At 38.4% G+C, this 13,888-nt stretch overlaps 1 protein-coding gene across 17 annotated transcripts in view; it reads left to right on the forward strand.

The window, feature by feature from the left end:
* Positions 1-13,180, forward strand: part of LOC142982520 (potassium voltage-gated channel unc-103-like) — a 41,642-nt gene extending 28,462 nt beyond the window's left edge. For 15 of the 17 annotated variants that reach the window (XM_076129109.1, XM_076129117.1, XM_076129144.1 and 12 more), the window contains 13 exons: positions 1,711-1,865; positions 1,990-2,103; positions 2,178-2,299; positions 2,371-2,489; positions 2,666-2,856; positions 3,258-3,400; positions 3,606-3,799; positions 4,301-4,429; positions 4,627-4,771; positions 5,523-5,600; positions 5,971-6,362; positions 6,601-6,849; positions 7,132-13,180. In XM_076129109.1, coding sequence (XP_075985224.1) covers positions 1,711-1,865; positions 1,990-2,103; positions 2,178-2,299; positions 2,371-2,489; positions 2,666-2,856; positions 3,258-3,400; positions 3,606-3,799; positions 4,301-4,429; positions 4,627-4,771; positions 5,523-5,600; positions 5,971-6,362; positions 6,601-6,849; positions 7,132-7,299 — 2,199 coding nt within the window. In that variant the 3' untranslated portion in view covers positions 7,300-13,180. The remainder of the gene's footprint in view (positions 1-1,710; positions 1,866-1,989; positions 2,104-2,177; positions 2,300-2,370; positions 2,490-2,665; positions 2,857-3,257; positions 3,401-3,605; positions 3,800-4,300; positions 4,430-4,626; positions 4,772-5,522; positions 5,601-5,970; positions 6,363-6,600; positions 6,850-7,131) is intronic. The other 2 variants (XM_076129091.1, XM_076129099.1) reach the window with 1 other exon arrangement.
* The last annotated feature ends 708 nt before the right edge of the window (positions 13,181-13,888 follow it).

Here is a 13,888-nt window from a genome sequence, read left to right on the forward strand (position 1 = left end):
GTTGAGATCCTCATTAATATTACTATCGTTTAGTAAGAACTAGCATCACTAAAATAGAAAACCAAATTGAAATATTTTAGCGGGCATCGATTACCTGAGTATTTAGTTAGAATTTGACGTAGGAACAATAATATATAACTATTATACGGATATGATTTGAATGCTAAAATACAAGGGCGGAACATTTTCATTGGCTTTTCTTAGTAAAAGTACCAGAGTCACGAAATGCACAGAGCTTGGTAGCAATTACGCTCACACTTCCCAGACGTTACCTTCTTGTACCGAACAATGAATCGCCTTATTCACGACGTTAAGAAGCACCAAGTGATTGTCAGTCCCAACTAACATTACTACTGAAGCACCCACCTTACATCAACAATATAATAATGTATTGATGTTCGATACTGTGTCCGCCACTGAATATGTACTACCCACTTCGATTTATTTACTCATCGTCATTTGTGTTTGTTAATATTTATCAATTGGTTTCGATTTGACATCTACATTGTTGTTTATTTTCATACATACATAAGGATAACCTATTTTTATTTTTAAATTTAAAATAAATTGATTTGAAACGATTTTATTTATTTTTGTTTTTCCTTTTTTCCAAAATCCAACCTAATAAAACAAAATCAAAACTAAAACATTGTGCAGTGCACGGTCCAATATAAGTATCCATGAATGCAAGGGGCGGTACGTTCAAACTTTATATTATACTCACTCATTAAACGAATGCATCGACAAACAGCCAAAGCAACATGTCACGTGCAAAGCTTCCCATAACGTTACAGCACTAAACGACACTCGTGTGAATATTATTAATTATCTATTATCTACTTATAAACTGACATAACAACTCGTACTCGTCTCATTGTCTTGCTGCCTACATTACATAGCTTTACAATTATTTATACGTAAGTTTAATTATAAAATTCTTGATCATTGGTTTGTTCTAAATAATAGATAACTATATTTTTTACTAAAATCATAAAGTACTGATTTACGTAGCAATAAAAAAGTCACAGTAAATTACAGTAGTTACGTTAGGTGAATAATTTAGCGATAGCTAAGAAATAGAAAAACAGCGCGATAATAAACGTAACTGTGTCTAATCAATATTTAATAAATATATCATAGCGCCACCGAGCCATAAAAATATCTTAGGTAAGTCCTCAATAATAACAAAAACGGGGTAAATGCAAATATTTATTTAAGCCAAGTGATGTTAATAATGCACAAAGTTTGATGAGAATTACTTCCAATATGTAAATACTTGTATTTGTATTTCGCTTAAGACTTGAAGTTCACACTCACAAGTTATGAATGAATCTGTTGACGATGCACCGCCATGGTGCTGGTCGCCGTGGCGCGTGGCCAGCTGTTCTATGTAGCGGGACTGCGTAATTTGTCAGACAAATGATAACAGTAATCAAACAGTATTATATGCACCGCATTATGTACGAAGCCAGCTAATTTTATAGTTTTAAAATAATCGCTTTTAATTCTGCAAACTATATCTAAGTTTGAGCTCAACAGCATTCATAGGCAAGTTTTTGCTTAGTTAGCGTGATTTTCGCTGCGAGGCCTCGTTGATGCTATTTAGTTTTAAGCGAACGTTTCATATAACGCTTGAGTTGGGTTTGCGGCTAAGTTGCGTTACGCTAGCGGCTGTCGGAACGTTCTGAGGTGTCGTTGTGCTGGTTGCAGACAACGACTCTCATCGGACTGCTGAAGACGGCGCGGCTGCTGCGGCTCGTGCGCGTCGCGCGCAAAATAGACCGATACTCCGAATATGGAACCGCCGTACTGCTACTCCTTATGGCCACTTTTGTCCTTATTGCTCATTGGTTGGCTTGCTTATGGTGAGTTATCTTATGTCTAGAATTTTTCACACCTAAAGTATGTATATTGATATTGTCACAAATAATACACATAGGTACTTTCACCGGGAAATGGTTTTTCCAAAGATACTTATCATTTACGCAGGTACGCTATAGGCAGCTGGGAACGACCACAGCTTCACGCTCCTATAGGATGGCTAGATGCACTCGCTAATGACGTCCAAGCCACTTATGATAATTCCACAGGTCCATCCATGAGGTAACTCACGATTGTAACAAGTATGGCATGTTGTGTCCGTGTAGTAATACAACTAACACAGGGTTGGTTTGCAGGTCTAGATATATAACCGCTTTATACTTCACTTGTACCTCACTGACGAGCGTCGGTTTCGGTAACGTTGCGCCTAACACTGACATGGAGAAAGGGTTTACAATATTTGTTATGCTTGTCGGCTGTAAGTAAATCTGACACGTACAGACGCTACTCGAAAACGTGACTGCGTATTAAATATATTTTTCCTTTCAGCTCTTATGTACGCGAGTATCTTCGGTAACGTATCGGCCATTATACAGAGATTATACTCGGGAACGGCACGTTATCACACCCAGATACTGAGAGTCCGGGAATTTATTAGGTTTCATCAGGTAAAGATTTTGTTCTTGCTTTCTATTATCCTTTACATTTGGCCTTGTTGAACTAAAGTAATCTTATTGTGAGAAGAGATTCGTGCCCGATAATGGGTGGATGTTATTATATTTGGGTTTATAGACATTTGTTCGTAGCTTTGTTAAATACAACGTGTATATAATATTTGTTTCAGATCGCCAACCCGTTACGTCAAAGGTTAGAGGAGTATTTCCAACACGCGTGGAGCTACACGAACGGTATCGACACATCGAGCGTGCTCAAAGGTTTCCCTGAGTGCCTGCAAGCTGACATCTGTCTACATTTGAACCGCAACTTGCTGACGAACTGCTCTGCTTTCGATGGTGCTAGTCCTGGCTGCTTGAGGTAAAATACATCGTAACTAAACTTTTTATGCTGTTCTTATTTCCCTACGCCTTTGTCAGTTCCATATGGAGATGGGATTTTATCTTCACCTTTTCGTCTCGGCAGATGAAAGTGACATTACTTCTGCCAAAATAAAAGTGTCAGTTAGTGGTAGAGAATCGAGGTACTGTACCTCGATTCTCTACCACTATCGACTACCGACAACCGGCTAGCTATCGAAATTTTGACATTTAGAATGTACTGCCAAAATATTTCCTACGACGCCCGTCAGAGGCGCTGATGAGATTTTCATACAAAATTTCTCGATGACAGGTCGGTTGTCCGTAGTCGATAGTAATAGAGAATTGAGCTACGGATGAGCTACAGTCTCGCTCTAATTCTTTGCGTGTCGTAATTTCCAGAGCCCTGTCACTGCGGTTCAAGACGACGCACGCGCCCCCCGGCGAGACACTAGTGCATCGTGGCGACGTTCTCACTTCACTCTACTTCATCTCTCGGGGCTCTATCGAAATTCTGAAGGATGACATTGTTATGGCTATTCTAGGTAAGTACATTTTCCCTTTTTTGATTTACTTTATTACTTTTCTTGCTGCCAGTTATATATCGACAACGTTTTGATTAGTAAAACAAAAAGCGTAACCGTGGAAAGTTTATTTAAAAGAATTGAACTAGACTTCCTAATATATTGACTGAGTCATGTAATATAGACTATCGATATGAATCTGACATTTGAATAACCCACATTACAGGTAAAGACGATATTTTCGGTGAAAATCCGTGCATTTACCCGACGGTGGGTCGAAGTAACTGCCGCGTGCGCGCTCTGACGTACTGCGACCTGCATCGAGTGCACCGCGACGACCTGCTAGATGTGCTCGACTTCTATCCGGAGTTCCGCGCCTCTTTCGTCAACAATCTCGAGATTACATACAACATGAGAGATGTGAGTACACAATACAAAACTCAAGATTATGATTTTATACCACACTGAAATGTATCCTTAACAACAATACCTGTTTTACATACAGTGCCTAAAACATATAAAAAACAATTTCTAGTAAGCCCAAACATCATTTTTTTTACTCTAGCATTCTATTTGTAATTCAAATCAAAAAACATTTAACTTCGTTTAATTGTGTAGAAATCGACAATTCGTAGACGACCTCTACGATGCTACGCAATCACGTAGCACGCGTAGCACGTCTACGCGTCTACGTTGCCCTATGACCTGTAGTGACCCAATCGAAAAGTAGCAATTGGTCAGCTAAAACATTTTGTCATTATAGAAGTTGGGATAATTAGACTTTCTAATCAGCGAGTACATACAATAGACTCTGACATACCTCTTTGACGATCTAAAGTGTTGAACAAGTGTTACAAACCCTTTTAAGAATAGCTATGAATATGTCACAATGATACTTTAACTGTTTTTCTATATGCTTAGGAGGAAATCTGTGGCATAGAGCCTCGTCGTCGGATGCGGTACGAGAACCCTTGCGACGCGCGTCTGTTGCGCGAGGCGTACGCGCGCACCACGCGCAGACCGCACACCGAGACCTTCGCCGAGAAAGTTGTACGTTATCTACGACTTACGTATAATCTTAGCTTCAAACGTGTTGCTTTTATAGAACAAAATATACCTTTTATGTTGTTGCAAACTTATTATAATGTAGGGGTTTATCGTTTTTGTGAGTAGTACCTAATGTAGATATGTAGTAAATCTATTCGAATAGGTTCGAAGATATATTTAGTATTTGGCAATATTTGTAGGACTCTCAATGTAGCGACGACGACACAGAATCGCCGGCCAGTCGCGGCATTTTAGAGTTCTCAGCGGACAAGGCGGGTCAGGACGTGACTCCGCTTAACTTTAACTTCAGCAAGCAGCGCTCCACCACGCTCAACTCCATCACCGGTAAGATCACGAACATACACGTGGAATGTTCACTTTGTTTCTTATATTATGAACGTACACCACATACGCCCGTGTACGGAGGGCTCTGTTATAAAGTCACGAGCGACACGGGTGGCATGTTGTGGTAGCCCTTCCTCTCTATTCATAGAGTAGATGACCTACACATAGTAAATGAATGAACGATATGCATTTCCCTTTGCCATATTTAAGTCTCTTCTTCACTAATACCCTGAAGATCCGTTACGACTTCTATCTTAACATCGGGTAAGAGAATTTCTGTTTTGGGATATTTTAATAATTTCGATCATTTATTATTATTTTGCAAAAAGTTTTTACAGAATAGGTTCTAATTTAACATAAGTCGCTAGATATAATTACTTATAAATCTTAATTCGATTTAACTTTTTGCAAAATTTAAACAAATGTACAAAATTCATTAAAAAGTAATATAATCAAAATTGATTGGACATAACGAGCAATAAAATATAAAACGGCATTTACGTAAATTTACGAGGACTAATTTAAATTTTATTTCATTTAATGCCGCATGTGTTACGCTTGTTTCCTTATTTATTTATATTCCTATTTACTGGTGACGTGGGAGGGGATGCGGTGTGGCAGAGGTTCTGTAGCGATCAATAGCCGCGTGGCGGTAACATCCGCGTGTTACCGCTCGTACTTAGCACTGTGACACCACACCCCGCACCCCCGGTACCGCCCGCCCCGCTCTGAGCGCGGCCCTTGTGTGCAGGCATGCTAGCGCAACTTAAACGGAGCTTCCCAGACCTCTACCATCATAAAACTCATCAGCCACTGCACAACAAGTACTGTAAGTATGCATACAATACTACTTTAGACTGCATGAACCGACAAAAGGTTAAAACAATATACGAGTAGGTCATGCCAAGTACTGGTTGAACGGTTACATGTAAATTACTCATCTGTACAATATGGCCACGCGACCGTCAACCGGCACTTCTGGTGAACAAATTTATATTCAAAACAATCATTTTACTTAAATTGGAAAATTATTTGTTTGAAATTGGTTAAATATTTAATTTTGACGTACATTTGACTCATTACAATGATATAAACTTACATATTTAATTTGAAATCACTTCATATAAAGTTTGCCTTGTATTTATACTACTGATTACCAACAGAATAAAATTTAAATCATGCACCGACGTCGTTTCCAGCGCAATCTACGCCCCAAACGTATAGAAGTCGCGCGGGCGTGCGGCGGCAGTCATCAGTGGGTCCGCTGAACGACACGTCGCCGCTGACGGGGTGCGCGGCGGCGGGCGAGCCGGCCGTGAGCACGCCGGCGCACAGCGCCACGCTGCCGGTGTCGAGCCTCAGCACCAACCCGAGCTCGTACTACACGAACGCGTCGCCGTCGCCGCCGGCCGCGCCCGCGCACCAGCACGTGTCGTGCGACGACATCCTGGCGCCGGCCGCGCCGCCCGCCGCCGCGCGCACCCCCTCCTGCCGCTCGGCGCCGCACTCCGCCGTCAACCTCCATCAGACCGGCCGCCCCGCCGCCCTCGCTTTGTCCAATGACAAACCACAAACCGCTGCAGCCGCACAGGTTCTTTAATGTCTTCAAAGAGTATCTTATCCTGTCTATCTTCTATTTATTTCTAAATATAGGTTTGACATAATTAATGCAATGTTATTTCTGAGGAAATTAGAATTGATCATAATTGCTATATCGAGTGACCATCATTAAACTCCATTAATGATGATAATTATGGCTAATAATGATATATTAACTTATCAAACAACACTTACATCTATGTTAAAGCTTGTATAATATGTTACAACAGGATAGCATGTCACCACAGTATCAAAACGTGGGTTCAGCTGCGACAGCGGCGTCGGTGGCGACGGTACTGACTAGATTAGAGGAGCTGAGTCGTCGCGTGGCGGTGCTGGAGACCGGTCTCACGGCGGACGTGCGCCGCATCCTGCAGCTGCTGCAGGCGCGCGAGGGGCCGCACCACAACGCGCAGCCCGTTCATACCCCTTCACAAGTACTGCCTAAAGCGTCTCTCTCCGTGCCCCAGACGAACGAGGTGAAATATATTGATAGAACAGTTACTTCTGTGACAAATCAATAGTCCTCAGAATGCTAGTAAGTAGAGCCATGTTAAATTAGCACATTCGTAGCAACAACCTTAGAAACCTCTAGAAATGCACATAGATAAATATCTGATGTCTGATGTCTATTTTTAATACAAATAATCGAGTTATTCAGCTAGAGTCAGCAGAATACGGACTATTTTGAGTATAAAAAATGTGTTGTACTTTGATAAATATTGTGAATATAAGGTAATGAAATATGTTCAATACACCAGTGGGAGTGGAACTGGAACGGCGAGCGTGAGCGGGAGCGCGGCGGACGCTACGGGCGCGGTGAACGCGGCGAGCGCACGCCGGGCGTGCAGCGTTCGGCGTCGGAGCCGCACGCGCCGGTGCCGCCGGCGCTGCCGCCGCCCCCGCACTCGCACTCGTTCTACAGGTAGTGTGAGGCGGGCGAGACGAGCGCTCCCCGCTCCCGGCCGTCGACGCGCTCGCTCGCCGAGTCGGCGTCGTGCGGCTCGCTGGGCGGCGCGCGCTCGCCGGCCGAGCCCGGCGGCACGCGCCCGCTCCCGCCGCGCGCGCGCTTCCATTTCTGCCGGCGCATCGCGCGCTCCCGGCACGACGACGCCCGGAGCTTCCTCTGACGCGGCCCTCACCCGACGCATGGACCAATTTTGTACTTCCGTTAACGCCTAAATAAACACGTCCTCGCGATCTCGCGAGCGGGCCCCCGCCCGTGCCGAGTCCATTTGTAATAAAATATAAATTTCAATAATGTTCGCTTTAGTAAAACTTTAAGATTGTCCAGCGAGCCGGATTCGGTGAAGTTCGCCGAATGAACACGAAGCCGTTTCACTTTGTTAAGGTAGTGTACGACTACACGAGTGGTTAGAAATGCAATAAGTGGTGGATATATTGGGTGCTTTAATTTTATGTAATTTACAGGCTTTTAAGAGAGGTAAATTTTTACATTGTGTATTACGTATGGTTATGTGTACAATAGCACTATCTGACCGTATTTTTCGTCAATCCCTCTGGTTATTATGTTTAAGTTATCGAATCCGAAAATATATTCCAAATTGACTAATTAATGTATCTACGTAATTATTCTATTCTAGACTTCAGCTAATTCAGAATGAGGCTTATAAGACTGAGAGACTACGTAAATACCGTGAACTGTATTTCCAGAAGAGAGTACCTAAACGATAACGCTTTCTACCCGTCCTTGCTCCTTGCCTTTACATAGTAGCTAGGTAATGTGTAACACTACTATGAACGAGAACGAATACTCCTTGTGGAAGTGCGTTTATGATGACTCACTCGACACACGTTTACACACACTTGCCGCATTGTCTTCAATGATGCATCACTTGACTACATAAATATTTTATTAAACTATTTTCGATTCCTTGTATTCGTTTACTAAAGTATTTATGAACAAACGTTTACGGACGTAAAGTTATTCCGCAGTCTGTCGATGGATGTTACGAGCACTACACCCGTTACTCATATTTAATGTTAAACTTCTTCTACTTTCTCACATTAATTTTTATAATTACTATTGTGGCTCAAAATACTAACTTTATGTTGTAATGTGTATCCTAGTTATGGAGTAAGAGATTTCGCCAATATATCATTATAAGCAATAATAACGCCCACCATAAATGTTAAGGATACATCGTGATTATTACGTAAGTGGCTAACACGATCGATCGTGAGCTGTCAGCGAGCTGCAGCTTGCGCCTGGTGGCTGCCGTGCCGCCGCCCGCCGCGCCTGGCACCGCGGACTACTCTGATGTCAGTGATGTCACACCAGTCACCACCCCTCACGCCTTCATGCCCTCATCATATCGTACGGCACCATATCACTAAACCATTCCATGTACTGCCATCTAGAATATACTATCGAGTGTTTCTTTGAACGTTTGTTTGATATTGACATGTACTCTTGACACGACGGGAGTGTATTTTTCATTTAACTTAATATCTATCACACAGGAAAGTCGAAACCACAAAACTGTCGAAGAAAATTAGATGATAATCTTCTCACAACTACTAGAAAAATCATAAAATTAAAGCATAAATAATAAAATCTGGTCTTTTGCCTCAAATTAAACGGAAATCAATAATTCCATGAAGATAATTAAGTATACAAAATGTAAAAAAAAACTGCCAAATCCTTCACCCCTTACGGAGTACATATTTTATTTGACTGTCATTAATAACAATTAGAAGTACAAATAATATAATAAATTGTTTTGTCATTATTAAGTATTAGACAATAATAACGATGCAGTTTTTTAAATAAAATAATTTCGTCAAGAGCGTCCGTGTATTGGTAAAAGGTTTATTGATTGTTCATGGAATTGTCGTTGTAAGTAAACAAACAACGACAAAGTCAATATCGTCAATAGCTGATCACATTCCCACATTCCCCTAAGGAGTACTTTCCATTAGATTAATAGAGAACGTGAAATCGCACATTTTGTTTCAATATTGATTTTACGCGCGAAGTAGATGGTAATGTAAATATATAGGCGTAGACATAGGTTTGTAAATTGGTCAATTCCCAAATGTACTTATTCTCCAATCTATCTAGTTTATCAAAATTAATAGCTTTGCTTTAAAATTACTATCATTATGCCAAGCATTCTAGATCTACATTTAAGCATTGTTATTTGCTTTAGTAGTTATAGATCTTCAAATTGCCTGAATGTCAGATTAGTAAGCATATACATGTATTCGAAATATTATTAAAACAAAATGTTAACTAGGTGTTTTAGAGACATTCAAAATTCACACGACGCGTCCAGAAGCACGCATTTTCCAATAAATCACTTTGAAGGCCACGGAAAGTGACATCAGCCAACTTATATACATCGCTACGCTTTACAAAACATGCAAAATAACACCCTGCTGGTACTCAGTTCATTTAGTTTTGGCTTTAATATATTGAATTAAATTTAAAATGTTACCTCGGTCATAAACTCTAACACTAATCATTTACGTATGTTTTAAATAAAAGAAACAACCGGCAAAGTGCATTCGTTACACATTTATTTTTCTAATATTAATATATTTCAAATCGATCTTATTACTGTAATCTAATATAAATAATTATTTAAGCATCATACAACTGTAAGCATAAAGAATGCAGACAAATCATTATCAATTAAACAACCAATCCATTTTTTCTCCATAGACATAAATTAACGAAATATCCTGGTTGGTAGAGACAGCACGGCACGTACCTAAGTTTATATAAATTTACTAACCTTATCTAATAATATATTGAACTTAACAAAATATCGGCTAAACAAAGTAAACAAATATATTTATTAGACCTATTATACAAAACTTACTATGTTCCAATACACATGAAAACAACGAATGTAAAACATTTATTTAAACCTACATCACAACTCTCCTAAAACACGTTACAATGAAACAATCACTAACGCAGTTTAATTCCAACTCTTGGTCAATAAATCGAAGCTACGTCTGCAATTGTATTATTTAAGCTGAGCAATGTGATCTTTAGAGTATATCCCAGACCCTATAGCCGTCACATGTACATTTCAAACACGCTAGTTTGATTTAGTGGTTTGACTAATAGCGCTTAAGCACAGGGTGTAATTTTGTTCATAAGTCATAATTGTAACTTAAGATCCTAGATACTAATACTAAAATAATAATAATAATACTTACCATCGATAAATTAAACGTAGGTATCTACTGTCTATATATAAATGTTGATTAAACGTAGAACTTCGAATGCTTAGTATGTTTGCCGGCACACGTGCACCGACTCTATTTTATCTATATCGTGATACTTATGTGAACTTTTTAGTCTAATTCTTAGTGCACACTGGTCATTTTCTTTGTCATTCTTCCATCGCATCTGTAAGGTCTTATTGTAAGTAAAACGCATATGACTTAGGTCTGCGAATAGTTTTGTGGTGGTCACACAAAATCATATTGAGGCCTACTTCAATCTTAATGCCGAATATATATAAGAATTCCCTTCCCAGTAACCTAATATTTGCTTTATCATTTTAACGCATCGCAACTTAAAGCTCTTTAACAATTGATTTACATACAGAACTGACATTTTGCAGCTTTCCTTTCTTAGCCACGATTATTTTTGAGCGAAATTAAACCACGTAGGACGAACAAGTGCCTACGAACTCGGCCACTATTGAACAACGCATCGCGACTAGATCGACTGAAACACTCTTGCGTACAGTCGACTTTATTTTTAATGTAATGTAATAAAAAGGAAAGCAATTTGGAGCCATATTCTGTACTATACGTAATGAAATGATTGTATGATAAATATAGTATGTAGGTGTCGCGATTTTAGCTGAAAACGCCCTTCAGAATTACTTAGTTATAAGCGTAGTTCGTTAAGTCGCCACCTTGCGAAGAGATGTTCGCTTAAATCATTTGAAAATTGTTGCCTTGAAATATTTAGTCACAGAAAACTGGTTGTTTCAGCTTTGAATAATCTCACAATTATATTAGAATATCGTAATAATAAGTTAAGTATTTTATATTTCAACAACATATGCGCAAAGTTGACGCGTGCATTGTATTATGTAATTTTGTCTGTGATCGAAATTTTATATTGTTAAGCTGGAAAATTAAGCGCACGTATAATTATTTCAAAAAGCTGTACGTATCGCTTTATACATTCTGTATGCTTCTTGCGATCATTCCGCTAGTAGTAACACTAAAACATAAATTTAAAAAAAAGACAGTAAATGTATTATGTAATCCAATCAGTGAATGCATTTTACTGAATAAAATATTAACGGAGATTTATATTGCAAACATACCCATAGACTTGAATTTAGACGTCTAGTGACTTAAAAAATTACATAAATATGATACCTAATGAGTACCTATTCGTACCTATACTAACTTTATAGGAAAAGCAAAGTAATATCTGCTCGAAAACATCGACAATAAAACTTTCATGCCTTCCTAATATATTTACTGCTCATAATTATATCCCATACATACTTATTACAATAAGAGCCATTGGGTAACGGTAACGGGGTACAATCCAACAAGCATCACAGAATGTATGAGTGAATACTCACAAGGTACACGTGTAAAATATCTCCTAAATTTTCAGATAATTATCTTATCGTTACCTAAATATCTCACTATTATATAAATTGTAAATTTTGTTCTGTTATGGACAAGTTCTGTTATTTACAAAACATATTCTAAAGCATGTTGCGTGTTTACCGTATCGTGACAACTGTAAAAGCTACTTACGTATTTGTTGAAACTGTTTTGCTGTGTTGAACAATGTGTGAACTAATTGTTGGATATGTCTAACAATAATGAATAGCTAATAAGTTATAGCCTATCGATCCCTATCTGCCGTTAATGTTATAAATATTGTAATCGAGATTATATTTGCAACATGTTATACTATGGAAGTAAACATCTGAATCTATTCGTTTGTTTACATCTCACTGCTATTTTCATGTGACTGTTATATGAGAGTGCGTGATTAAGATTTATTGTATTGTTAGAAGAAAGGCAGTGGAATGTAAAAAATGAATACATTCGTTATTAAGGACTCCCATGAACTGGAGCAGTTTACTTGCCATAAAAAGTCAGTATCCTTAATGTCTCTACATTAACTAAAAGTTCTATTATTTATATCAAAATTTCTCAAGATGCTGGGCTAATAATGCAGGCAAAAAAATATGCATGCTGACTCATTAATGTTAATTATAAAATTAATTTTAAAAATCGCGATGTGCTTTTCATGTTGTCGATTCATCACCCTCAATGTCCTGAGTCCCTACATGACATGACTAATATTGTCGCCATGTATAAAGTTTGATATAAATAACAAGGATTTCGACACGACCGGTTAGATTAAATTTTTATACTAACACTGTTCGGAGTGTATAGATAACCTGCCTAACATCGCTTGCTTTCGAAAAGCTCTTCTCTTTAATAACAGTTATTTGTTGTAGTGACGATAGTTAACAACGATCAATATTTTTATTTACACCTATACGTTATTCTAAGCACTGACTGGAACGATATTATGACAGTTAATTTATAAGCCACAAATTTTTGCTTTAGGTATACTTTTTATACAAATTATTGAACGTTTGTTCATTATTGTTATAATAATATGCGTAAACGGTACATGCTAAATACTTACATGTACATACTTAGAGCATTATAAACAGAGCACATTAGTCACATAGTTAATCAAAAGTTTGCATTCATTGAACAGCGCAAAATTCTCGTGGAATAAGTTCAGTGGAATAAAATATCACGCACATGCGACTAGTTGTTTTATTTATATTTTTATCTAATTTCCAGGCGATACTGAGAATAATTACCTACCTATTATATTATTAAATCCTAATAACACTTAACGGGTTCAGAAATTCCAAGCGAGATCTCTTGAACTCCTAAAAGTTACAACTTAAGTTGGGGCGTTTCGAGCTGCAACAAGGACAGAAGACCGCGACGGGAGACTGCGACCTGCATTGCTAAAATTGTACATAAGCAAAATGCCTAAATAAAAAATATTACGACAATAGCAATTAGCAACTAAATTAATTCAAGCACAAGCATATAATAATATACCTACCTACCTTTGTCCTTTAGTCAATTCGGGAACTTCACACAACTTTCTCAAAATATATAAAAGTACTCGGGTGGAATACATACCTTTTCTGTAATTAAATCAAAAATGTTACACATCCACTTTTCAGTGCTAAAAAACAGCGAGCAGAAAATTTTGTAAAAGCGGCTAAACTTTTTTGTCAACTTTTTCAAGTGCTATTTGACAACAAGAGCCTACATTTGGTTTTTCCATTTTACGCAGTCAAATTAGTAGTATTAGAACTATTACGAAATTGTACTGAAAGAACTAAGTATTACTGGTTTTATTGTTACAAAGAAATTTAGTTACTCAACTTTATAAAACTTTTAACATGACACGCTTTTAATGATCTCTAGCATAGCAGGGTACCAAAGGAATAGTAA

This window comes from Anticarsia gemmatalis, chromosome 2 (assembly GCF_050436995.1).
Source record: "Anticarsia gemmatalis isolate Benzon Research Colony breed Stoneville strain chromosome 2, ilAntGemm2 primary, whole genome shotgun sequence".
Classification (NCBI taxonomy): Eukaryota; Metazoa; Arthropoda; class Insecta; order Lepidoptera; family Erebidae; genus Anticarsia; species Anticarsia gemmatalis.